The sequence below is a fragment of the Monodon monoceros genome, unplaced genomic scaffold (assembly GCF_005190385.1).
Source record: "Monodon monoceros isolate NGI ecotype Baffin Bay Population unplaced genomic scaffold, NGI_Narwhal_1 Super_Scaffold_16, whole genome shotgun sequence".
In the NCBI taxonomy this organism is placed as follows: Eukaryota; Metazoa; Chordata; class Mammalia; order Artiodactyla; family Monodontidae; genus Monodon; species Monodon monoceros.
In genome coordinates, this window is record NW_021703772.1 from 26688574 (window position 1) to 26713952 (window position 25379).

Consider the following 25379-nt stretch of genomic DNA (forward strand, 5'->3'; position numbering starts at 1 on the left):
GAGCTGACCCTTACTGATTTTTTTTTACTATAAAACGACTCAGCTAGATCCAAGGCAGATTTGCCATCCTCTTTCAGGGCCCCTCGGGGGTGGTACAGAATTACGACTTTGGATTTGAGCGCGGAGCCCAAAGAAATGCAAACGCACGGACACGTAGAGACTTGGCAACAGCGACAGAGCTTTGTTAAAACTTGCCCCTCCAGCGGCGGGGCGGGATGGTCTGGCCGCCAAGGAGCCGGCGCGGGCGGCAGAGCGTAAGGCAACCTGACTTTCCTCTCGCTTTGTTTTTGCTGTCAGGGTGGTACAGAAATAGCAAAGCAGGGGCGGGAAGTCGCCCGGGTGTGTGTGTTTTTCCCCGCTGGCACGGGGACCGCAGAAGGAGGAAGCAGGAGCAGCGCGGAACCCGCCCGCCCCCTATGCAGCAGCGTGCAGGCGCCGACCTCCAGCCGCTTCCAGAACGCTCAGTGCCGCTTCTGCGGGCCCCGCCCCCTGCCGGGGTTTCCCCACCACCCTAGCTCATTTGCATGGCGCTGCCCCTCCCCCGCTGCCATTGGCCAGCGCCGCGCCCCGCCCACTGCCCCTCCATCACGGCAGGGTTCCGTCCCCCGAGCCGCCCGGAGCTGCGGGCAGCTGGCGGACTGTTAAACCGCGGCGGCGGCGGCGGCCGGGGCGGGAGCGGGACGCGCTCTGGATACGAGTCAGCGGCGCCCCGGGTTGGGGGAGGCGGGCGGGCAGCTAGAGATCACCTCAGCAAACCCCACCACAGCCGGACCGAAGGTGCGGCGGCGGAGGGGAGCCAGGGCGCCCCAGCAGGCGAGTGGCCGGCGTCTTAGCGGCGGGCTGAGCGGGGTGGGTCTCCTCAGCCGGGGACTGCGGCAGCGCGGGAGGGGAGAGCGAAGGAGACCGCTGGGTGGACTTGCGGGCCAGGCGACCCCTGATCGCAGCCCTTTCTCTCACCCCCGAATCCTCTGAGCTGTTGGATTCTACGTCCCGGCACCGGATCGCGCTCTACGGCAGGGGTCGGACCGCAGCCAAATTTAAACGGCTAAACCTAACAGCTTTGGCAGAAGCCGAGCGGAGGGAAGGGGTGGAGGGAGGGGTGGGGGCGGATCACAGCGCGGTCACGTGGGGCAGGGGAGGGGCTTGGCAAGCCTCCCTTTTGTTTTGGCTGGCGCGTGCGCAGAGGGCAGGACACGTGGTCTTCTGGGCCCGCCCCTTGCCTCGCTGGCCGCGCCTTGCTGGCTGTGGCTGTGGTGTCGGCTGTTTTGGGGAGGCTTTGAGGCGGGGTTGTTTGCGTTAGATGGGACCTTTGTTTTACTTAATTATCTTCACTTTATTTCAGGCAGACGTTGATTTGGCCTTTAGAATTACGTGGGATGGAGGAGAATCTAGAGAATTGTTGAGGAATGGTGTTGCTACGTTTGTGCCGTTTCTCTGCGTGCTGAAGGGATTGATGTTGCCGGAAAATTTGAGGATACGTGGTGTTTGGTAGCAAGAAATACAAGACTATGTTCTGGTTATTAAAGAAACTACTGGAAAGGAAGAGGCTAGCTTTACAGCCGAGAGGGAAGGCACTGGCTGAATCTTGTGATGTTTTCTTACTCCGAGAGAATTAGTATTTGGTTCGTTCGCTGCCCGCTCTGCTCCGGGCAGGACCCACTTGTCCCTTCCCCTCGGATCAGCGGTCTGCGGGGATTGATTTTTTTTTTTTTCTTTCTTTTTGAACTGTGGGGAGCACGTTACTTTTTGATAACCTAAACTTTAGTCAGCTGGGGAGATTTAAGAGGATTACTTTATTCGTCTTTCCTTAACCAGTTTGCGTAACTTCGTGCTGAGTTTGGGTCAGTAGGATGTTATTTTAAATTTCGACCAGATGGGGCAGGTTTATCAGCAGTAAAAGCTAAGTGAGATATTTACCAGTACTGCAGGCAAAACCGACAGTGTTTTAGACTAGGAAAAAGTGGCTCAAAAAATAATTAAACATTAGCGAAAAACCTGGTGTTCTGGAATGCGGATTGCTTGAGAAAGGCTTAGCAGTGAGTGGTCTCGGCTGTTTCCAATTCTTACTAGCTGTTCTCTTGGGCAGGTTACAACCTCTCCGATCTCAGTCTGTTTCCTCTTGTAAATAGTTTCGTAATGCTGTCCTTGCCTTAAGAGGTTGTTATGAGAATCACATGTTTTGTGTTAGTAAAAGTGATTTATAATCTTTACCAGCACTACAAATACAGAAATTGACAGGTAATACGGTTTTATAACAAAAGTCAGTTGTTTTTTTAAGCCAGCATGCTGGAACAATATAAACGATGAATGAATCATGAAATAGGATATATTTGAATATCTTCAAAATCTGTTGTAACTATTATGTTTGATTCTCTGCCATTTTCCACTTTCTTAATCAGATCAATGTCAAGTTTGCTACCATTTCCTCATAGTTTTAATCTAGATAGATTATCATTACTTCTCTTACCCAGCCCTTCTGGGTTAATTTTTTACATGAAATTTTTCTTAATCTAGGCTGATTTTGTCACTGATTTTTTTTTTTTTTACATTTACTGTGTGTGTGTGATATATGCCTTTTCAAATAACAATTATTATTTTTAAATCTTATAATTTGGAAAATGAAGACGGGTGCAAATAAGAAAAACACAAATAATTTGTATTTTTAACTATCTTCCTATGCGTATTTGTGTATTTTTCCTAAAAGTGGTATCATTTTAACTTTACCTCATAAACAGTCCCATGTCCTTAGTCATTGAAAAAATTGTTTTTGGCAACTCGATGTTATATCATGTAACTTTCATATTTAAAATTTTTCCTGTTGGCAGATGTTTGGGTTGTTTCTAATGTTTTGCTGATGTAAATTTCACTACAGAAAATAGCCTTTTACATAAATCTTTGGAAAAATTTCCCCTAGATTTGTAAAAGAGGAATTACTGGGGGAGTGGGGGTGGGGTGTGTGTGTGTGTGTTTGTGTTTTAAGGCTCTTGCAACATCGCCAGATTACCTCCCAGAGTATTATATTGTTTAACACTCATCTAATGTATGAGCATGCCTCACATTACATCTTTATTCATCATCTGGGATTAGCAATAAGACAAAAAAACCTTGCTTTCGTTAGCATAAAATTTTTTTTCACTTGTGTATGATACATGTGTTTTATTGTCTTAGAAGCTGCTTGAGGAAGATGAATATATTTCATATTTGATGTGCTGCAAATCACATAGTGGGTGCTCAATAAATACTTGCAACTTGACTATTAATATTTATCTTTTTGACCTCTGAAAGGTCAGGAAATTATATCTTGCTTTTTTGTCATACTCAATTTAGGAATACATTGTTGGCAGTATACTATTATTGTTTGATTCATTACTTTGAGTACTTCTCCGTTCAGGTGGGGCCTCACTGATCTTAGCACAGTTGTCTTCTCGTGACTTCCCATTGTCCAACTGCTGCATTATCCAGGAACTCCATCCAGTTTTGATGCCATTTATCATAATAACTTGGATGAGTGAATAAAGGAAATAGTCTATCTTGTGTGGAATTCACTTACAAATTTCACTTTAATTGTTCCATATTCACTTGTAGCCTTTTCTATGTTTGAAGGAAAAAAAGCCTACTGTCTAAAGTTACTTTGTTTCATTATTCAGATTGTTCTTGATAGCACAACTATTAATTACCTTTAACATCTTTTACTGCCTTTAACCTTACTCGTCATATGTAATTTTTACTTGTTCAGTTATTTATCACTCTTCCTGTCCTTTTACATTTGTCTGTGCTGTATTAATAGTTGAAGGAGGCCGAAAGCTGTCTCTTTCAGGTTTAGAAGATTGTTTACTGATTGGGTTCCTCAAATTATAAACAGCAAAGAATGAGACTGCTTGCACCTGCAGTGTCAGCTAATAGGAAATTAGCAACCCGTTTACTGACTTTGGGCATATTGTCTATTACACCTCAACTTTAAAGTCCTTACTATATCACAGGACTATAATGGAATACTGTACATAATGATGACACTCAGTCATCAATACAATCCTACATTTCAGTATGTTTGATTTAGAAAGGCAAGGAAGGTGTATTCATTTCCAAAAAATTTACCTTTTTTTCTTTTTAAATGTTCTGAAGAGATTGCACTGAACTGAGACTTTTGTTACTCTGTGTGGGATAAATAAACCAGCAAGTGTTAATAAAAATGGTAATATTGTACTTGCCTGTAGACAGTCTGTAATGAAAATCTGAAAACGATTCATAATGAAAGTTTTTAATACTTGGTAATATTTTTAGGTTTTCAGGAACACTTTATTTCTATATGGATGTGACGGTTCTCTTGCAGAATTGGGAGAAAATGCAGTCTTTTGTAATATTAAGGCTTTGTTAATATCTAATGAATTTTAATTGTTTATTTCTAATCCTATAAGATCAAGAATCTTCAAGCATGTTGTTTAAAGTAATTTAAAAAATTTTTTTACTTGGTAGTAGATCATTAATCAGTGTTTAACCACGTGAAATTAAGTTGGAGCCAAAATGTATATAACGAGCAAATGTGATAGTGCTAAATCTAAACGTAAATTTCTGGATCTAAGTTGATGTACACAGAAAAAAATGACTCATTTATATTGCTATGAGTCATGCATTTATAACTGAATAGTAATAATTCTGCTTGAAGTTTGAAGTATGATCTGTTTGATGTGTTATGTGGCCACCCAAGTGGCTTTATCTTTAATTAAATTCCTTTAGTCTTCAAAGAGAATTCCTTTTTAGGCATAGTTTTCAAAGTGGAAGGAGTTCTAGCTATAAACATTATTGAAATAGAAAGTACTGAGCTAACTGTACCTTGGTCATGCCAATTACTACAGTGTTTTCTGCTGTAAATTGAGAATGCCCATTTGTGGCATAAAGCGATCTTGAAAACACAACAGTGTATTTAGTATCTTCCAGTAATTCCTATATTTTTGAGGAATAAAATTATACCAGTAAACTCTTTCTCATTACTTTTATTGACTTAATTGGTTTAATTGACTTAATTTAACTTTATGAGTTACAAATTAGAAACTTTTAGTCCCCTTATATTTCAGTAATGTTTGGAAGAGCTGCTCAAATTTTGCTAAAAGAATTTTTTCCTGCTCCTCTTTTATTATAATGGATCAGCTATCTGAAACACATTAAAGTTGTAAGTGCAGAAATAATTTAATATTTGTCTCTGCTTCAGGGTTCTCCCCTCTCTCAAAATGCTGTTGGTAGTCTTTTCACTTTAACTTAAGGATGAATCTGCCTTCTTTATGATACTTTTATTCCTAGTTTATGTTACTGCATTGAAGAGAATTGGGATTATCCAGATTTCAATTGAAAGAGTAAATTTAATGTTCAGAGGGTAGATATTGATTTGATATTCCCCATGGACTATATGGAATATACATGTGTGTGCTAGAATGTAAGTCATAGTCAAATCTGAAGTAGTATTTTAGGGGATGGAAAATCAGATTTGGTTTTTAATTTTTAATGTGCATTCTCAGGAGGAAGAATGGTTCTTATTTATAATTGTCTAGATTCTTAGTTTCAGCTCTGAGGATAGACTAGATTAGCTAACTTTTGATTTTCTTTAGACCGTATGCCAAAAATTATTTGGTATATGTGACCTGAATAGTAATTGTAAAGACTGGTTACTAGTGTTGGGATCAATCCAATAATTATTGTTATAATTATCTCACTGTACATGCAGCTTTTGAGGGATGACATGATGGTATTTACTATATCTCATGATGTCCAAGGGACCAGATTGCATTTAATTAATGCTAAATTCATAAATACATATGATTTATAAACCTTAAAGATTAAGTCACTAATGGAAGCATTTTGGAGACAACAGGGCAAGACTCCTTATTTTTAGTAAGGTAATATCAGAACAACTAATTTCTTCCTTAATTCACAATGAATGTTCTTTGGATTAAATTGTAGACCCCAAATTAGAATTTGTAGTATAGACTTGACTTTACAATTCCCCCATTTTTCTGAATTTGATTTTTATTTATAATAATGAAATTTAATATAGCCAAAAAGAAAAAAACTGTTTTGATTCTTTGTAGTTTTTAAATGCTTGTAATTTAAATGAATAAACTTTGGCTTGTGTTACTGAAATTTTCTCTCTGGTTGGTAGTGTTTTAAGATACTTCTAAGAAAATGTATATATATTGAAATCTGGAATTTTGCTATAGGGTTGTTTACTTGGTGGATTATCTGTAATAGTTTTACAATGGAGTGGTTTTGGGTTTTGGTTGTTGTTTTATTTTCGGGTTTTTTTTTTTTTTGGCCACCCCTAAAATTTCTGGGCTGTGGATGTGCTAAGGAATTACTATTATTAATTTATTTTTACTTAAATTGGAATGCAGGTTGAAAACTCTGTTGTACAACATGAAAGTGAAGTTCGTGCCCAGGAAATATAATTGATTTTTGGATTATCTAGAACTATTGCCTCTTAACAGATAATCAGAATAATCTGTCTGGTTGCTTTCTTTGAAAGGGTGATATGATTTCTTGCAGTTTTGCTTCTTAAATCCTGTTAGCTTACTATTTTAGTTTCTGTATGTTGTGGTTAAGGAAGTTTAGTTGTTTTTTTCTCAGTTTTATTCTTTCCAGTTTCTTTAAAGTCCTATATCATGGACTGACTAAATTCTTTTTAGAGAAAGGACCTATTTTCCTTGAGCATCTTGGGAAAGATGATAGTGGTGCCGAGAGTAAATAGAATACAGTGTTTTAGCAGCTAGAAAGAAATTTCTTAGATTTAGGTAAGATCCAAATACTTTTTTTCGACCCATGCATAATTAGAAACCGAATAATTAGAAACCAGAATAATTGGAAACTGAATATTCATAAGAAGAACAAGATGCTTAGAAAACTGTTTGAGGATTTGCTTTTTTCACATTCTTTTTGTATAACCTAAGCATAGGTGTCTAAAAATACTAAACAATATTTGGCTAAGAACTTTGGGACTGAAATATTTTAGTTAATGGTTGATTCCTGTTTACTTTAGGGGTACAGTATACTTTATACTGTCCAGTACAGTAATCCTTAACCACATATGACTGTTGAGCACTTGAAATGCAACTAGTCCAAATTGACTTGTGCTAAATGTAGAATAAACACTGTATTTTTTTTTTTTTTTTTTTGCGGTACGCGGGCCTCTCACTGTTGTGGCCTCTCCCATTGCGGAGCACAGGCTCCGGACGCGCAGGCTCCGCGGCTATGGCTCACAGGCCCAGCCGCTCCGCGGCACGTGGGATCTTCCCAGACCGGGGCACGAACCTGTGTCCCCTGCATCGGCAGGCGGACTCTCAACCACTGCGCCACCAGGGAAGCCCATAAACACTGTATTTTGAGACTTTAGCACACATAAAAAAACATATAAAGATATTTTTATCCTGATTACAGGTTGGAGTCATATTTTCTATATAATGGGTACAATGAAATTCAAATTTCATATGTTTCTTTTTACTTTTTAAAATATGTCTAGTAGCAAATTTAAAATTACATATTTAGCTCACCTCATATTTCTATTGGACAGCAATGTTCTATACTAATATTTCCTAGCCTTAAGACTCCTTTCACAATAAAATATGAATCCTTTTCCTTGACATTTTTAAATGATTTTATTATTTTGGATGGTATTTATTGAGGAAATATTTATTAAGGTCCTACTATGTGCCCAACAGTATTTTAGGATACAGCAGTGAATGAAAACATTCAGATCCTGCCTTCATGCAGCTTTCATTCTAATGGGAAAAAAGTATGATAAATAATTTTTAGTAGAAAAAAATTTAATGAACTGTTATTTGTTCTAAGCATACTCTTGGCTATTATATATAATTTCGCATAATATAATTTTAATACAGTACTTAATTTATTGAAGGACATATGCTATTTCATTTGGCATTTATCTTGCTTTGTGTTCTCTGCATTTCCTGGATCTGTGGCTTGATGTCTGACATTAATTTGGAGGAATTCTCAATCATTATTTCTTCAAATATTTCTTCTCTCTTCACCTTCAGTATTTGCATTACATGTATGTTAACACCTTTTGTAGTTGACCCACAATTCTTGGATATTCTATTCCTTTTTTGGTTTTTTTTTTCAGTCTCTTTCCTCTTCGCTTTTCATTTTGGAAGTTTCTATTGACATATCCTCAAGCTCAGAGATTCTTTTCTCAGCCATGTCCAGTCTACTAATGAGCCTATCAAAGGCATTCTCATTTCAGTTATGGTGTTATTGGTCTCCAGCATTTCTTCTTGATCCTTTCTTAGAATTCCCATCTATTTCCATATCTTTGCTTACATTATGCATCTGTTATTGCATGCTGTCTACTTTTTCCATTAGAGCCCTTAGAAAATCATAATTTGTTTAAGTTCTTTTAAAGTCACAGTCTGATAATTCCAACATTCCTCACATATCTGAATCTGGTTCTGATGCTTGCTCTGTCTATTCAAACTGTTTTTTGTCTTTTAGTATGCCTTGTAATTTCCTTTTGAAAGAGGGGACATGATATACCTAGTAAAAGGAACTTTAGTAAATAGGTCTTTAGTAAGATGTGAGGTATAGAGGAAGCATTCTATAGTCTGGTGATTAAGTCTGTCTTTTAGGGAGGCTGTGCCCCAACTTCACAAATGCTTCACAGATTTTTCCACCTCTTAGGTGGGATAGGATGGCTACATGGGGCTGGCGTTAGGTATTTCCCTTCCACCACATGGAAGGCTAGTAAAAGCAGGAGTGGGGTATTTCTTTACTTTTAGGAAAAAGCAAGACTCTTCAACAGATTTCTTAGAAAGTAATGTATCATCTGTCACTTCTTTATCTTCGTTTTATTTGACCTCACTATGGCATTTGATAGAGCTGCCCATGTCTTTTTAACATACTTTTGAACACTTTGGAATCTCAATTACCTACACTCTGGAATTTCCTTTTCTCTCACTAACTGGACTTTCTTTCTTTCTTTTCCTTTTTTTTTGGGGGGGGGGGGGTTGGGTTTTTTTTTAACGTTTTAATGAATGGGAGTGTGCATTTAAAAAAATTATTTATTTTTTGGCCACACCGTGCAGCATGCAGGATCTTAGTTCCCTGACCAGGGATCAAACCTGTGCCCCCTGCATTGGGAGCTCAGAGTCTTAACCACTGGACTGCCAGGGAGGTCCCACTAACTGGACTTTCTAAGTCTCCTCTTAGGGCTCTTCCTCCTTTGTAACACCTCTTCCTTTGTTCAGATAAATGTGAGTGAACCCCCTGGCTTGATCCTGAGCTCCTTTCTCTCTCTGGCTCATTATGTCTAGACAAGTTTGTAATTTTTGTTCCACAAACACCCCTAATTTATTCCTGCTTTACAGATTTCTATTAATTGTCTTTTTTCCTTGGAAAGCTCTTACCCCAAACCTTGGTTAGCTTGTTATTGTCATTTCAAGTCTCAGAGCAGATGTCACCAACACAGAAGTCTTCCTTCATCTACAAATCTAAATTAGCTCCTACTGCAGTGTAGTTATGCTCTATTACTTTACTTTGTTTATTTTTACAAAAACACTGTGAGAACCCTATTTACTTCTGATCTTTTTGTTTTCTTGTTTGTATATTCTCTATCTACCATTTGCTAGCTAGAATGTAGGCTCTGTGAGAATAGAAACCTTATTTGTCATGTTGTCTACAATCTTTCTGGTACCTAGGTTAGTGTCTCTTACATACTTCTCAATAAATATGTGTTAACTGAACTGTTGAATGTTTGATCTTAGATCAAATATATATTAAATGGAGGTTAAAATCCAGCTTCTACCAAAAATAGACAAAACTACATTTATGACTTAATGTTGGCCATTTCCTCATTTTCTGCTTTTAAAAAGTCAACTGGTTAATTTCCATATTTTTTGGAAAATTTTTATTTGTTTTGTTTTTAAAAGATGAAATAGGTTTACAGCTGTCATTCACAAGTACTTCTCTATAAATAACTCATTGTGGTATGGATGGATTTATACCCAAATGAAAACCAGATGGTCTTACTTGTGGTTAGTTATTCTCACTGTCTTAAATTGGCTTCTGAAATGCTGGAGATACCTTTTAGATGCTATAAAATAATTTTGATCATTAGTTATGGAACTAATGGAGATATCTTCAGGTGAATTTGCAGAATTATTATTTTATGCTCTCAAATCAGTATTCCTTATGCATTCTGCCTCTAACCAGTTGTCTATTATGTGTAAAAATGAAATAATATACCATTGAAAATAATTACAGTTTAAAACTGTATAATGATCAAAACAATTATTCAGAGTTAACCTGAATGGTAAATTCAGTGACTTTCAGGAGTTTGCACATCTGATTTCCACTAATTCCAAGACATATTATCTTCTGTATGTTTATGTCAAAGGCTCCTCAGTTGTTATGTTTTAAATAGTTGTTAAATGTTTATTGTTTATTTTAATTTTGAGGACGTGCAAGTTAATCAATTTTTTTCTCTTATGAATAATGTTTTTTGTGTCATAGCTAAAAAAAAATCTTTGCCCAACCCAGTTTCACAAAGATCTCCTATTTTTTTTCTAGACATTTTATGGTTTTAAGTTTTACATTTAGGTCTATGATCCATTCTGATGCATGTGACTATTTTTGTATAAGGTATGAGGTGTGGGTTAAGGCTCAGGATTTTGCATATGGATGCCTTATTGTTCCAGAATCATTTGTTTTTTAAAAAACTAAGTCTTTCTACATTGAATTGCCATTACATCTTTGCCAAAAATCAATTGACCATAGACGTGTGGGTCTATTTCAGAGCTCTCTGTTTATCTGTCTAATTATCTGTCCATTCTTTTGCTAATCTATGTTTATTTTGACTACTGTAAATAGGTAGTATGAGTCCTCAGCTTTGTTCTTTTTCTTGTTTGGGCTATTGTAGTTGCTTTCCCTATCCATACAAATTTATGAATCAGCTTGTTGATATTAGCAAAAATTCTGCCAAGATTTTGATTGGGATTGTGTTGAATCTATAGATCAGTTTAAGGAGAATTAACATTGTAACAATATTGAATAATTAATCCATGAACACAATGTGTCAGTCCATTTATTTAGATCTTACTTGATTGTTTTTCATTGGTGGTTTTTTTCAGTGTGTAGATCCTGCACATTTTTTGTTTGATTTATGCCTAAGTATTTCATATTTTTAAGCTATTGGAATTAATACTATTTTAAAAATTTCTATTTCTGTTTTTTTCATTTCCAGTATCTAGAAATATAAATGATTTTTGTATCTTGACCTTATGTCTGCTACCCTAGTAAACTCATTAGATCTAGGAGCTTTTTTTATAGATCCCTTGGGATTTTCTATGTAGAAAATCATGTCATCAATGAATAGACACAGTTTTACTTTTTATTTTCCAGATTTCTATGCATTTTGTTTCTTTTTTCTTCTTCTGTTTCACTGGCTAGGACCTCTAATGTGATGATGAATAGGAGTGATAAGAACAGACACCTTGCCTCATTCCCAGTCTTATAGTAAAAGCATTCAGTCTTTCATCATTAACCATGAAGCGGTCTCTAGGCTTCTGTGTAGATACTCTTTTTCAGGTTAAGCAGTTTCCCTCCTTTTCCTAATTTACTGAGTTCTTTTTTTTTCTAATTATGAACAGATACTGGATTTTGTCAGATGCTTTTTGTTTTTTTCTTTAGTCTTTTGATATGGTGAATTTCAATAATTAATTTTTTTAAAATGTTGAACCAGTCTTACATTCATGGAATAAGGCATACTTGGTTGTGACTTATTATTCTTTTTATATATTGCTGTGTTTGTAACAGTTATTTTAAAAATAATAACTGAAATAGGTGTTGCTACTTAAATTCTGGAATACCTTTAAAAATCATAACTCTCTTCTCTGTTTATTAATTCAGCCAACAAATATCTGACAATTATTGTGTGCTAGACATTGTTTTAAGTGCTGCAGATTAGAATATTGAACAAAATTGAGTTCTGCCCTTAGACTATATTACTTTCTAGAATGTAATATAAAGTCAGGTTCTGACATTAGCACCCCGAGGAACAATAAAACAGTGTAGGGGAATGGAGAATCATGAAGTGAGGGGCTAAAGCTATTTTAAATAATTAGTCAAGGCAGGACTCTGAGGAAGTGACTGTAGAGCAGAAACATGAATGAAGTGAGGGAGCTAGCTATCTTATTTGTGGAAAATTGTTCCAGCAAATATGAAGTCCTGAAGCAAAGACTTGTTTGGTGTGTTTCAAGAATAACATAGAGGCTAGTGTTTATGGAGTGCAGTAACCCATAGAGATAGTTACAGGAGGCTAAGTAGTCAGGGACTTGATAGTGTAGAACTTTGTAGGCCATGGTAAGAAAAACTTTGGATTTTAAGTATAATGGCAACCACTTATTTTTCAACAAATATTAATTCAGTATCTGCTATATGTTAGATACTTTTGCATCTTGACAACATACTAGTTAACAAAATAATGAAAAATCCAAGCAGTTGTAGATCTTAGAAATGTTAGTAATAAGTGTAGTTGTTTACGTTAATATGGAGGTAGTCAGAAGTGGTAGAGTTTAGAATGATCAGCTAGTAAGCCTTGTTTATACACAGTGATTACATATTTAGGTATTTTAAAAAATTGGAGTAAATGGACTTGAGTTTTATGCTAAAACTATATGAACATAATTTAACCTTTTTTAATAATAGGAGACAGTTATTTTCCTGAGTTTCTTTTGGTTGCAAAGTAGAGAGACTTTCAGGCTACGGTTTTTTAATAAGGATAGAGTCGGGAGTAGAATACAGAAGAACTTCATGGAAATCCTAGAATAGGAACTGTGATATGGCTGGGCCTTCCAGAGTCCAGAATCCCCAAATCTTTATATCCAAGTGTGTTAATTATCTATTGCTATGTAATACATTACTCCAAAATTTAAAACATTTATTTCACAGCTTCTGGGGGTCAGGAATTTAGGCATGGCTTAGCTGGGTGCCTCTGGCTTAAGGTTTCTCACAAGGCTGCAGTCAAAGTGTTGGTTGGAGCTGCAGGCATCTGAAGGCTTGACTGAGGAAGGATCTGCTTCTCAGATCATTCACATGGCTGGTTGGCAGGCTTTAGGTCATTGCTGTCTGTTGGCTGAAGACAATAGTTCTTTGCCGTGAGGGTCTTCCCAGCTCACAACATGGCAGCTGGTGCTCCCGAATGAGAGGGGTGACAAGATGGAAGCCACAGTATCTTTGTAATCTAATGTTGAAAGTGGCATCCCATTATCTCTGCTGTATTCTGTTTGCTAGAAGCAAATCACTAAATCTAGTCCACACTGTAGAGGAGAGGATTACACAAAGGCATGAATACCAGGAGATGGGTATTATTAAGATCACTTTAGAAGCTGCCTATCATACCAAGTAAGCCCTAGAGATCTTACCAGAGTTTTTGTGTGTATGTTTTATTCTGGTTCTCTACCATAAAGGTTCCTTAGCCACTCTCAATGTCTACATTTCTTTCCCTTCTTTTTTTTCTACCAACTCCATTTCTTATCTCTTAATCTATGTATCTTTTTTCTGCTTCTTATTTTTAGTTTCTCCTTATCTTTAGTTTATCCAGGGCCTAAGATGAATTCCACTGCTTCTTCTTATTTCAACTTCTGCCCCTGCTGCTAGCCACTTTGATTATGTCCTTAACACCCTGTTCAAATTTTTGAAAGAGAGAAGGTGGGTAAGGAGGGGATAGAGTATAGTATCTTTTGAATATGATTACCTCAGAGAGAACTGTGATTAGGGCAGTTTCCCTCAGAGAGCAATGTAGTTATTTAAATACTATTGTAGATGTTTATAAATTAGAAGTTATAGGTCATTGAGTGATCAAGTGACAGACTGAGTCTTGAAAAAAAATTTCCCAATGCTAGCTTGTTTTATTTTTCTATTTCTCATAAAAGTAGAGTGCAAAATATACTTTTAAAAAGAAAACCCAATATTATGGTTATTTTTGTTTTCCTATTTTGGATTTAGAATAAATGAAAATCTGTTATATATAAGATTTATTATTTTTGAGGCACTATATAAAAGTGTATAAATTTTGAGACAGAAAATTATACAGAAATCTACATTTTTTTGGAGACATTATACAGTAAAATATAAAAAAGGCAAACATTTATTTTTATCACACAGAATTAACAACGATTAACATTTGCTCATATTTCATTTACTCTTTTTCCCCCAAGTAATAAAATATTGTAGCTAAAATTCAGCTCCTCTTAAAACACCACTCTTAGTTCTGTTTCATGGAACTTACCTGATGCAACTACTGTTACAACTTTGGTGGGTATTTTTCTGGTTCATTTTTTATTCTTGTAAACACATAAACACACATGTATATGTACATAAGTATGGTATGGTTTTGTGTTTGTGTTTTATTTATATGGTACCATACTATATATAATCTGCACCATTTCTTTTTGTTTTAAACTTTATTCTGTTTTTGAGGTTTGTCCATATTGATACATATAGATCTAGGTCATTTTTTTTTAACTGCTATTCTAGTATTCCATCATGTTTTAATATCCATTCTCTCACTGTTAGATGTCTAGGTTGCTTTGAAAGAGTGTTTTGCTCATACAAACACTGATCTCTTGTGCACCTGTGACAAACACATTTTCCACATTATTGTCAAATTATAGAATCAATTTATAGTTCAAACAGATGTGAGAAATCTTATTTACCCATGTTCCCATGGTAAGTGATATTTTCAGACTTACCCTCTTTTCAGTTTGGTGATTAGAAAACTGGTCTCTTGCATTATTAATCTGCATTTCATTTATTACTGGTAAAGTTGAGTATATGTTTAATGACCATTTGGATGTCATCATCTCTGAAGTGTCCGACTGTTGTAACCTTTGCCCGTTTCTAGGAGTTCTTAATATATTCTGGATACTAATCCTTTGTCTATTGATATATGTTGCAGTTATCTTCTCCTAGTCTATCACTTGCTTTTAACCCTGTGTGTAGATTTTTATTTTAATTGCATAGAAGTTTTTGTGCCTTTTCTTCCTTTTGATCATTCTTATTAGTCTTTGCAAAGAATCAGCTTTTGGTTCTGTGTTTTTAAACAAGAATGAAAGGTGTAGAGTTACAGCTACCTCCTGGGGACATACAGTATGGGAGTGTGGCCATTCAAATGGCTATTAACTGTCATGTGCATTGAAACAAAAATTATGGAGTGTCATAGTTCCAAAGTGTCTTCAAAAACTTTTAATTGTTAATGGAGAAAATTTTTTTCACTAACTCTTCAATCTTCATAATTTTTTCATCATAATTTTTAATAGTACTAGATTAACTTTTTTATGAGTCAGAATATATGGTTTTATACTTTTTCTTTTGATAAAATAAAATTTGTTTAACTTTGGGATTAATCTTTAGTGTCATCTGTTACATTCCCCCCTATTTTTCAGGCAGGAGTAAGAGCTTCTATAATGATAATTGATGACTATCCATTTGTGAAAAGGAAAATAATGATTGCAGATGATTTTTCAGAAAAAAAATTTTTGCACATTGCAGGTTAGGCTAGTTTTTACTACCACTTATTTTTAGCACCTGTGAAATTATATACTTTTTTTTTTTTTGCTGTGCTGTGAGGCTTGTGGGATCTTAGTTCCCCGACCAGGGATTGAACCCTTACCCTGACAATTAAAGTGCAGAGTCCTAACCATTGGACCACCAGGGAATTCCCAATTATATACTTTTTTTGTAGTTCAGTTCACTTATATCTTATTACCTTATTTCCTACATTTTAGTTATTATTAATACTGTTCAGATTGTGAAGTTTAAATGGAGAAATGAAGGTTTTGAGCAATTTATTATATTTTATAAAAATAATACTTTTGGCTGAAAGTGTGGGATTGAGTCACATTTTCAAGTATGAATCCCAGGTTGGATTTTTTTCTTTTAACTCTCACCAAACATTGTCCAAAAAATGGAATCCTGAGATGTAATTGCATTCACAAATATTTGTCTAACTCTTAAATACTAGGCACTGTGCAACTTTCATTTGAGTTTTGGGTATTAGGCCCACAGTCAGAATGGAGAATAGTCCTTATTGAATTCCTTATGAGCTAGCAAAGAGCAGAGATAATGTTAGGAGTTGGGAAATAGAGGAGGAATTTAGTTCCATTCACTTTTTAATCAGAGACATTGAAAGTGTTGCCCTTGGGGAAAGTATAAAACTTTTTTCTTGATATTTGATCATTTATTTTTACATTATTTTAGGTTTGCAGTAATTATCTGCAGGATTCGCCATGACCCCAGCTCTGAGGGAGGCAGCAACAAAGGGTATCTGCTTTTCATCTTTACCAAGTACCATGGAGTCGGACAAGATGCTATGCATGGAAGGTCCAAGAACGGTAGATGAAAAGCTAAAAGGAGACACTTTCTCTCAGATGCTGGGATTTCCAACTCCTGAACCTACTCTTAGCACTAATTTTGTGAATTTAAAACATTTTGGCTCCTCTCAGTCTTCAAAACATTACCAGACTGTTCTTTTAATGAGTTCTAATGCTACATTAAATAAATACAGTGAGAATTATAAACAAAAGAAATTAGGGGAACCCCACTGCAATAAGCTGAAAAACATACTGTGTAATGGTAGCAACATTCAGCTCAGTAAAATCTGTCATTCTCATTCTGAAGAGTTCATCAAAAAGGAACCTCTGTCAGATACCACAAGTCAGTGCATGACAGATGTACAAATTATTTTGGATTCAGATATAACCAAAGACACTAATGTAGATAAAGGACAACTGAAAAACTGTAAGTGGTACCAAAAGAATGCACTTTTGGATAAAGATAGTGACGCTGAGATTAAAAAGGGTTTATTGCACTGTGCACAAAACAAAATTGGGCCTGACCACTCAAACGTGCCTATTAGTTCCTCAACTGCAGAAAAAGAGGAGGAAGTGAATGCTCGTTTACTTCATTGTGTAAGCAAACAGAAAATTTTACTTAGCCAAGCTAGAAGAACTCAGAAACATTTGCAGATGCTCCTGGCAAAGAATGTTGTTAAGCACTATGGTCAGCAAATGAAATTTTCTATGGAACATCAACTCCCCAAAATGAAGATTTTTCATGAACCTACCACAATTTTGGATAACAGTTTACCTAAATGCACTGAAATTAAACCAGACATCAACTTATTGACTGCAGAGAATAAATTGTGGAATGATACAAAAAATGGCTTTGCACGGTGTACAGCTGCAGAAATCCAAAGATTTGCACTGTCTGCTACAGGGCTGTTGTCTCATGTTGAAGAGGGTCTGGATTCTGATGCAACTGATAGCAGCTCTGATGACGATTTGGATGAATATACCATTAGAAAAAATGTGTCAGTGTAAGTGCAAAATTATTATTAGACCTTTTACTGTTCTGTATATAGCAGCAATTTTGTCTTGATTTCAAGATATGTTGAAAAGAAATAGATTTTCTAAAATCTTAATGCCATAATCTTTAAGTTATAAAACTTTGGTGAATTTTTAAAATATTTCTTTTATTAAAAATGACAGTCTGTGAATATATACATACTATTTAAAAATAAGTTACCCAACTGCTCTATCTAGGAAAAAAACCCAGATAGGAATAATGAAAAATAATTAGCTATAAATATGTATTTTTCCTGTTCTTGAATAGAATAGGCTGTGGACAGGGCTTAAAATTTTGCTTAAGTTATCTAGCCAAAATGTATAGCTAAAAAAATTTCAAGTCTGCGTAGGTAGCCCTCACTGGCTTCAGGAGTTTATCAGTTGGCAGTACATATAAATTGACCTGCTACTTAGAAAAAATTTTTTAAACTATTTATATGCTCGTATTCACAGCTTTCAGCTCTGGTCTTTACCAATTTAGTCAATTTTTGCTAGATTAATATAACCAAAACAAAATTATAATGTCAGCTCTTAGATACCTATTGAATGCTTATTATGTGCTGGACCCTAGAGATTCAGTGATAGGCAAAATATTCAGCCTCTACCCTATTGGGAATCTGCTTCAAAGAGAGATACCTAGATATTTTATAAAACAAAACAAAACAGAAGCACAGAGAAAAATAGTTTTACTTATCATACCATTTTAATACTCCAGAACAGTTCTGATAGAAGTTTCTGGGATGATGGAAATGTTCTATTTCTGTGTTATCCAGTAGGCACTAGTCTCATGTGGCTATTGAGCACTTGAAATGTGGCCAGTACAACTGAAGAACTGAATTTTTTTAAATTTATTTATTTATTTATTTATTATTTATTTATTTATGGCTGCGTTGAGTCTTCGTTGCTGCGCGCAGTCTTTCTCTAGTTGCGGCGAGCGGGGGCTACTCTTTCGTTGCGGTGCACGGGCTTCTCATTGTGGTGGCTTCTCTTGTTGCAGAGCACAGGCTCTAGGCACGTGGGCTTCAGTAGTTGTGGCTCGCGGGCTCTAGAGCGCAGGCTCAGTAGCTGTGATGCATGGGCTCAGTTGCTCTGCGGCATGTGGGATCCTCCCGGACCAGAGCCTGAACCCATGTCCCCTACATTGGCAGGCGGATTCTTAACCACTGTACCACCAGGGAAGCCCAGAACTGAATTTTAATTTTATTTAATTTGAATTAATTTTATTTTAAACAGCCAGCTAGAATATAGTTTCTAATCTAGCTTTCAGAGAATCTGTTAATGTCCCTAAATTGATGCAAAATACCGTGTATATATGTGGCATTTGGGGAGGAAGAAGTTCATCATTTTTATCAAATTCTCAAAGATAAGTGAGAATCATTATAGAATTAGAAGCGGAATACATTAATTTTTACTAATAAATAGAAGGTCAGTATATTAATTTTTATAGTAAGGAGTAAAATATAAAACAAAGTGAGCATTCCAGGCTTTTTGGTGTTCTGTTATCACTATATTTGAAATGGATTTGAATGAGAGCTAATAGTTATTGAGGACATATTTTTCTAACTGGCTTTGTGCTATTTACTTTACATTTGATATATTATTTAATCCTTTCAACAACCATGGGAGGTAATTGTTGTTATCTTTATTTCGCTTAATAAGAAAAAGGCTCAGCATGGCTAAGTGACTTGCCTATGTTCAAAAAGCCAGATAAGTGGTGGAGCTAGGCTTCTTGCCCATATATGTGAAACTTTAAACCTATGCACTTTCTGTTGGACCATCCAACTTTGTCAACATTATATCAATGATGCTTACACATTATTAAGCAAATGTGTTCTATAAGAAGTCCAGAAATTTATCAGGTTTTCTATTTATAATGCTTTTGAAGTAATTCAATTTAATAACATTTAGTAGATAAATGCTGTAAATTATTTACATTTTGTTGTTGAGAAGAGCTAATGGGCAGGGTTTCCTTTTTTTTTTTTTTTGGTACACGGGCCTCTCACTGCTGTGGTTGCTTCCGTGTCTTGGCTCTTGTAAATAATGCTGCAATGAACATGGGGGTGCACATATCTTTTCGAGTTAGTGTTTTCATTTTCTTTGGATAAATACCAGGGAATGGATTGCTGGATCATAAGGTAGTTCTATCGTTAAATTTTTTGAGGAACCTCCATACTGTTTTCCATAGTGGCTGCACAAATTTACATTCCTAACAGCAGACCACAGGGGTCCTTTTTCTCTGCATCCTCATCAACACTTGTCATTTCTTGTCTTTTTGATAATAACTATTCTAATGGTGTGAGGTGATAGCTCATTGTGGTTTTGATTTGCAGTTCTCTGATGATTAGTGATGCTGAGCACTTTTTCACGTGCCTATTGGCTATCTGTATGTCTTTTTTGGAAAAATGTCTATTCAGGTCCTCTGCTCAGTTTTTGTTTTTTTTTTGTGGTACGCGGGTCTCTCACTGTTGTGGCCTCTCCCGTTGCGGAGCACAGGCTCCGGACGCGCAGGCTCAGCGGCCATGGCTCACGGGCCCAGCTGCTCTGCGGCATGTGGGATCTTCTCGGACCGGGCCAACACCCGTGTCCCCTGCATCGGCAGGTGGACTCTCAACCACTGCGCCACCAGGGAAGCCCCACTCTGCTCAGTTTTTAATCAGGTTGTTTGTTTTTGATGTTGAGTTGTATGAGTTCTTTGTATATTTTGGATATTAACCCTTTATCAGATATATCATTTGCAAATATATTTTCCCATTTAGCATTCAGCCTTTTGATTTTTTGATAGCTTCCTTTGCTATGCAACTTAATTTTAAGCAACTTAAAGGCAAGTACTACTTTTTCTGTCATTGTATACCCAGTTCCTAGCACTGTCTGCTTTTTAGTGGTTATTTGGTGTTGGTTGAGTGAATGAATGAATTTTTCTGTATTTGTATATGTAGCTGTAAAGGTACAAAAATCGAGGTTGGCAGTCTGTAAAATTTTCTCTTTCTTTATGTTTTATTTTTTCTTCTTCCATTCTGCAGTATATCTTTACTTGATTTTTCCCTCCTTTCTTCCTTGGTCTCTAGTAACAAACTGGTCACTAAATGTATCTTATACATCTTAGAACCCGCATGAGTGTGTGTTGAATGAATGAATGAATAAAATATACCAAAATATGGACATTTGAAAGTCATTATTTTATTCTAATATTTAAAATTTTAATTTTGATAAGTAAAATTGATATGTGTATTATGTTTATCTTAAAAATCTTAGATTATATGATAACTAATGTCTTTTTTTTTTTTTTTTTTTTAGTTTATAGCCCATATAAGAAAAACAAATTCCTTCACTCCATCACTCTCATCAGGAAATTTACCTGTGAAGGAATATGATGGTTTTAAGAAATTGGAAAGTACTCACATTAGCCATTACCAGTTATTTAAAATATATATTTATATGTAGACAGTAGATTAATTTATAATGACATTACTGATACACTTTAAAGATAACTTTTGGCTGAAAGACTAATGTGCATTAGGCACTTTTTTAAAAAGTCAATTTACTTTGCAAAGCAAAACAGGAGGACTTTATATTTTTTGTAGGTTTGAGATATAATCCTTATAATATGAATGGAATCTCCCCGCTCTGTGTTCTGTCCCTTTGGTGAAGGAACACAAGTTATGGACATACTTGTGTTACAGTCGTGGCTTGCTCTGTGACTCTGAGCAATGGTGAGGTTATTCTTAACCCACTGAATCAGATTCCTCTTTTTTGGTCTACCTTAAAGAGTTCTGGAGATGATTAGATGAAATAATAAATATAAAGTACCTATGCCTAATAAGGCACTGATTTGATAGCCAATAAAGAGTGCCTTATTAAGCAGTTTATGGTTGTGGAAGACTGGAGCTTAATATCCCATGGAAAACTTGAGGAGCCAGTGTAAAATACATGCCTGAGTTAACCATTTGAGAGGTGAAGAAGCTGGAGTATTTGCACATCAAATCCCGTCAGTTACTGGGTGAAGACTATTCCTGGTTTTACTAATTCCCTGGCAGTTCTGTTCTGCCACTTGAGTGACAAAGACCGCTTAAGCACCAACAACAAAAAGCCCTCAAAGAAATGCAGGTGCTGGCAGTTGGAAGTCAGGTCTGTGTCTGCTGAACTGGTATGTGTGAAGGGATGTGGGTGGGTTCGACACACTGTGTTACAATTATGTTACCTCTCATCTGGTGGTAAGGCCTTAGAGTTCTAGCTTTTATTTATTTATTTTTTCTTCTCTTCTGGGAAATGATGATTAGTTACTTTCTTCCAGGATGCATGTGGGAAAACTCATAGATTTTAACACAGACATGTTCTGATCCTTCAATGTTGTAAGAAAAAGGAAGAAACATGGCTTCTTTTCTTATCTGAGGAAATCTGCCAGTATCTTCCAAATCACTCAACCATCTTGGATGTTTGGAGAAAAATCTCTTCATTTTTCCGTATTAGTTTCCATGTATTCAAATTTTCTTTTTAGTTTTTACTTCAGTATGTAAATTGGCTGTCTTGATAAGGAAATTCTTTTAAACAAAATCAGATATTTACTAAGAAAGAAGGGAGAGTTGTTTAATTATAAGCTGTGAGGTGACTCTTTCTAGATTGAAAGATGGGAAAGAGCTAAGTAAATAGTTTCTTGCAGAGCTGCAGAAATGAATACTCAGTTTTCTGTATAAACACTTCCTATTTTGCCAGTAGAAAGAAAAAAACCAGGTGATGAATTTCCCTTTGAGAAATTTGATAAATAGGAATATGAGCTCAGTGTGACATTCAGAGAGTAAAGAGATGAATAACATTATATTAATAAATTGCAAATGAGTACTTTTATACTTGTATAATATCAAGTTGACAAATTGTTTTGTATTTATCACCTTTTTTTTGTGTGTGTGGTACGCGGGCCTCTCACTGTTGTGGCCTCTCCTGTTGTGGAGCACAGGCTCTGGACGCGCAGGCTCAGCGGCCATGGCTCATGGGCCCAGCTGCTCTGCGGCATGTGGGATCTTCCTGGACCAGGGCACGAACCCATGTCCCCTGCATCGGCAGGCAGACTCTCAACCACTGCGCCACCAGGGAAGCCCCTTAGTTTTTCTTTTACAGAAAGTCATATAGTTGGAATCATATAGTATGTAGCCTTTTCAGATTGGCTTCTTTACTTAGTACTATGCATTTAAGTTTTTCCCTTGCCTTTTCCTGGTTTGATAGCTCATTTCTTTCTAGCACTGAATAATATTCCATTGTCTGCCTATAACCACAGTTTATCCATTCACTTGTTGAAAGGTGTCTTGGTTGCTTCTAGGTTTTGGAAATTATGAATAAAGCTGTTATAAATATCTGCATGCTGGTTTTTGTGTGGACATACATTTTCAATTCATTCGCGTAGATGCCAAGGAGTCCAATTGCTGGATTATATGGTAAGAGTATGTTTAGTTTTGTAAGAAACTGCCAAACTGTCTTCCAAAGTAGCTATACTATTTTTCATTCCGGCCAACAATGAATGACAGTTCTTATTGCTCCACATCTTTGCCAGCATTTGGTGTTGTCAGTGTTTCGGATTTTGGCTATTGTAACAGATGTGTAGTGGTATCTTATTGTTGTTTTAATTTGCAATTCCCAAATGACATATGATGTTGAACATCTTTTCATCTGCTTACTTGCCATATATATATATATCTTCTTTGGTGAGGTGTCTGTTCAAGTCTTTTGCCTATTTTTTAATTGGGTTGAGTTTTAAGAGTTCTTTGTATATTTCAGATAATAGTCCTTTATTATATATATCTTTTGCAAGTGTTTTCTCCCAGCCTTTGGCTTGCCTTCTTATTCTCTTTCAAGTGTCTTTACAGAGGAGAAGTTTTTAATTTTAATGAAGTCTAGCTTATCAATTATTTCTTTCTTGGATCATGCCTTTGTTTTGTCTAAAGTGTCATCACCATATGCAAGGTCACCTAGATTTTCTCCTATGTTATCTTTTTGGAATTTTATAGTTTTGCGTTTTACATTTAGTTCTATGATTTTTTTTTTTTTTTTTTTTTGTGGTACGCGGGCCTCTCAACGCTGCGGCCTCTCCCATTGTGGAGCACAGGCCCCGGATGCGCAGGCCCAGCAGCCATGGCTCATGGGCCCAGCCGCTCCGTGGCCTGCGGGATCCTCCTGGACCGGGGCATGAACCCGTGTCCCCCGCACCGGCAGGCGGACTCTCAACCACTGCACCACCAGGGAAATCCCTATGATCATTTTTGAGTTAATTCTTGGGAAGAGTGTAAGGTCTATGTCTAGATTCATTTTTTTTTTTTTTTACATGTGGATGTCTAGTTTTTCCAACACTATATATTGAAAAGACTGCCTTTTCTCCACTGTATTGCTTTCACATCTTTGTCAAAAACCAGTTGACCATATTTTTGTGCATTTATTTGGGGGCTCTATATCTGGTTCAGTTAATCTATTTGTCTGTTCTTCTGCCAATACCACATTGTCTTGATTACTGTAGCTTTATACTAAGTCTTGAATATGGATAGTGTCAATCCTCTGACTTTGCTGTTCTCCTTCAATATTGTGTTGGCTATCATGGGTCTTTTGCCTCTCCATATAAACTTTAGAATCATTTTGTTTATTTCCACAAAATAGCTTGCTGGCATTTTGATTGGCATTGCATTGAATCTATAGATCCAGTTGGGAAAAACTGGTATACTGACAATATTGAATCTTCCTATCCATGAACATGGAATTTCTCTCTAATTTTTAAGTTCTTCTTTGATATCTTTAATCATAGTTTTGTTGTTTTCCTCATATAGATCTTATACATATTTTGTAAGATTTATACCTAAGTATTTCATTTTGGGGGGTGGTAATGTGCTTTTAATTCAAATTCTGCTTTTTTACTGCTGGTATATGAGAAAGCAGTTGACTTTTGTATATCAACTTTGTATCTTGCAACCTTGCTGTAATTGCTTATTAGTTGTAGGCTTTTTAAAAATGATTCTTTTGGATTCTTCCCATAGATAATCATGTCATCTGTGAACAGAGTTTTATTTCTTCCTTACAAACTTGTATATCTTTTATTTCCTTTTCTTGTCCTATTGTTTTAGCTACGATTTCCAGTACAATGTTGAAAAGGAGAGATGACGGGATATCTTGTCTTGTTCCTGATCTTAGTGGGAAAGGTTCTACTCTCTTACAATTAAGTATGATATAGCTGTAAGTTTTTGGTAGATAATCTTTATCAGGTTGAGAAAATTCCCTCTTTTTCTAGTTTACTAAGAGTTTTCATTGTGAGTGTGTGTTGTACTTTGTGAAATGCTATTTGTGCACCTATTGGTATGGTCATGTGATTGTTTTCTCTTTGATGTGATATGATGTAATGATGTGATATTGATATGATAATATGATGCCTGTTGATATGATAGATCACATTAATTGATTTTGGATGTTGAACCAGCTTTGCATACCTAGGATAAATCCCACTTGGTTATGGTATGTAAGTCTTTTTATACATTTTTAAATTCAATTTGCTAACATTTTGTGGTTCTTTGTGTCTATCTTCATGAGATTGTAGTTTTCTTGTAATAGCTTTATCTGGTTTTGGTATTAGGGTAATGCTGACCTCATAGGTGAGTTAGGAAGTAGTCCCTCTCCTTCTATCTTCTGAAAGAGATTCTAGAGAATTCGTAAAATTTATTCTTTAAATTTTTGGTAGAATTTATCAGTGAACCCATTTGGGCCTGCTGCTTTCTGTTTTGGAAGGTTACTAATTATTGATTTAATTTCTTTAACAGATACAGGTCTATTCAGATTGTTTATTTCTTCTTGTTTGAGGTTTGGCAGATTGTACCTTTCAAGGAATTAGCCCATTTCCTCTACATTATCAAATTAGTGGACTTAGAGTTGTTCATGTTACTCCTTGATTATCCGTTTAGGGTTCATAGGATCTGTGGTGAAGTCTCCTCTTCCATTTCTGATATTCGGTAATTT

At 36.1% G+C, this 25379-nt stretch overlaps 1 protein-coding gene across 8 annotated transcripts in view; it reads left to right on the plus strand.

Annotated features, from left to right (window-relative positions):
- Positions 1 to 619: 619 nt before the first annotated feature.
- Positions 620 to 25379, plus strand: part of KANSL1L (KAT8 regulatory NSL complex subunit 1 like) — a 153372-nt gene continuing 128612 nt past the window's right edge. For 2 of the 8 annotated variants that reach the window (XM_029225999.1, XM_029226007.1), the window contains exons 1-2: positions 1163 to 2238; positions 16255 to 17371. In XM_029225999.1, the coding sequence (XP_029081832.1) occupies positions 16284 to 17371 (1088 nt within the window). In that variant the 5' untranslated portion in view covers positions 1163 to 2238; positions 16255 to 16283. Of the gene's footprint in view, positions 850 to 1162; positions 2239 to 11866; positions 13399 to 14175; positions 14311 to 16254; positions 17372 to 25379 lie in introns of those variants that run through there. The other 6 variants (XM_029226002.1, XM_029226001.1, XM_029226004.1 and 3 more) reach the window with 6 other exon arrangements.